Below are 1,372 nucleotides of genomic sequence, written 5' to 3' on the forward strand. Positions count from 1 at the left end.
TATTATTGCTTTTCAGCAAACACGGACCAATGGAAGAGTTTCAAGATAAAACATTTTAGAAAACGTCTTTTATAAATGACTTTGGAGGAAGTTGTTTGACAGTATATTGTAGGCCTCGGAAGTGTGTCGTTCATGGAAGGTAGTGCAAAGAAGCGACGCTACATCGCAGCGACCGAACCGGTGTGATTGTTGCAGGCGACGGGCAGCGAGCGGTCTCTCCCCCCACGGCGACGGCGACGGCGGCGGCGGCGGCAGCCGCACGGTGCTGCTGCCTGGCGGCGGCGGGGAAAGGCGCGCGCAGAATGTCGATATGCGCCAGTGCGAGAGGAGGCCGGCTGCGCGTCGGTGGCAGTGGCGCGCCGCGCTCATGGCAGGCAACATCGTCGCCGAGTGGCTGCGCTCGCTGCGACTCGGACAGTACGCAGAGTCGTTCCTCGACAACGGCTATGACGACCTGGAGATTTGCAAACAGGTCGGCGACCCCGACCTGGACGCCATCGGCGTCCTCGACCCCACGCACCGCGCGCTGCTGCTGCACTCGGTGCGCACGCTGCGCGAGCAGGGCGCCGCGTCCGTCTACTTCACGCTCGAGGAGACGACTGCGGCCGCCGCCGCCGCGCTCGCCGCCGCGTCCTCCACGCCGCCCCCGCCGCCCCCGTCAGCCTCGACACCGCCCCCTCCGGCGCCGCAACAACAGCAACAACCACCGCAGCAGCAACAACAGCAGCAGCAGTCACAACAACAGACTCTGGTGGCGTCTTTCGACGACATCAAGGAGGCGCCGCTGTCTGGTCAGCAGACGCGCGGCCTGCTGGGTCCCAAGTACGCCGACGAGTACGAGGAGGGCAAGGCGGAGCTGGTGAAGATCCCGCGGATGCAACTGAAGCGGCTGCTGAAGGACCGCGTGGCGCAGGACGGCATCAGGCTCAGCAATCAGCCGTACTCCACCTCGGTAAGTCTTCGCCGCCACGCGCGCCGCGCCGCGCCGCGCCGCCCCGCGCCGCCCCGCGCCCAGACACTTGTGGACGCGGCACGTGCTCCGCGCCTGTCATTCTGCTGTCACTCGCCGCATATCAGCCGGACAATATCAGACAAGTGTGTACGGTTGCAAAGAGACAGCCGTCAGCTAGTACTAGCTAGTGTTGATGGCTACAACTAGATCGTGCTGTCAAATGCTGTTGAATGGGTCAGTACGTCTCAACCATTAAATGTTTCCGAATGAGTTTAATGTCCCATAATTTCTATTATTAGTGACAGGTTCAAACTTCGTGTAATTCCAGAACTCGAACACGACTTTAAACTGTCGTCCTTTTTTCCGAACGTTTTTCCCAATATGATCGCAAAGCTTCAACATGCCATTCTCTAATTCCTT

General features: G+C 60.1%; 1 protein-coding gene across 1 annotated transcript; it reads left to right on the forward strand.

The window, feature by feature from the left end:
- Positions 1 to 332: 332 nt before the first annotated feature.
- LOC124776431 (sterile alpha motif domain-containing protein 5-like) lies at positions 333 to 1,159 on the forward strand. Its single transcript, XM_047251429.1, has one exon. The coding sequence runs from the start codon at positions 368 to 370 to the stop codon at positions 1,157 to 1,159; it is 792 nt and encodes a 263-aa protein (XP_047107385.1). The 5' UTR covers positions 333 to 367.
- The last annotated feature ends 213 nt before the right edge of the window (positions 1,160 to 1,372 follow it).

The sequence above is a fragment of the Schistocerca piceifrons genome, chromosome 1 (genome assembly GCF_021461385.2).
Source record: "Schistocerca piceifrons isolate TAMUIC-IGC-003096 chromosome 1, iqSchPice1.1, whole genome shotgun sequence".
NCBI lineage: Eukaryota > Metazoa > Arthropoda > Insecta > Orthoptera > Acrididae > Schistocerca > Schistocerca piceifrons.

What these genes read in the sequence shown, in the direction of transcription:
- LOC124776431 (XM_047251429.1), top strand. Translation starts at nt 368, where the DNA reads ATGGCAGGCAACATCGTCGCCGAGTGGCTGCGCTCGCTGCGACTCGGA.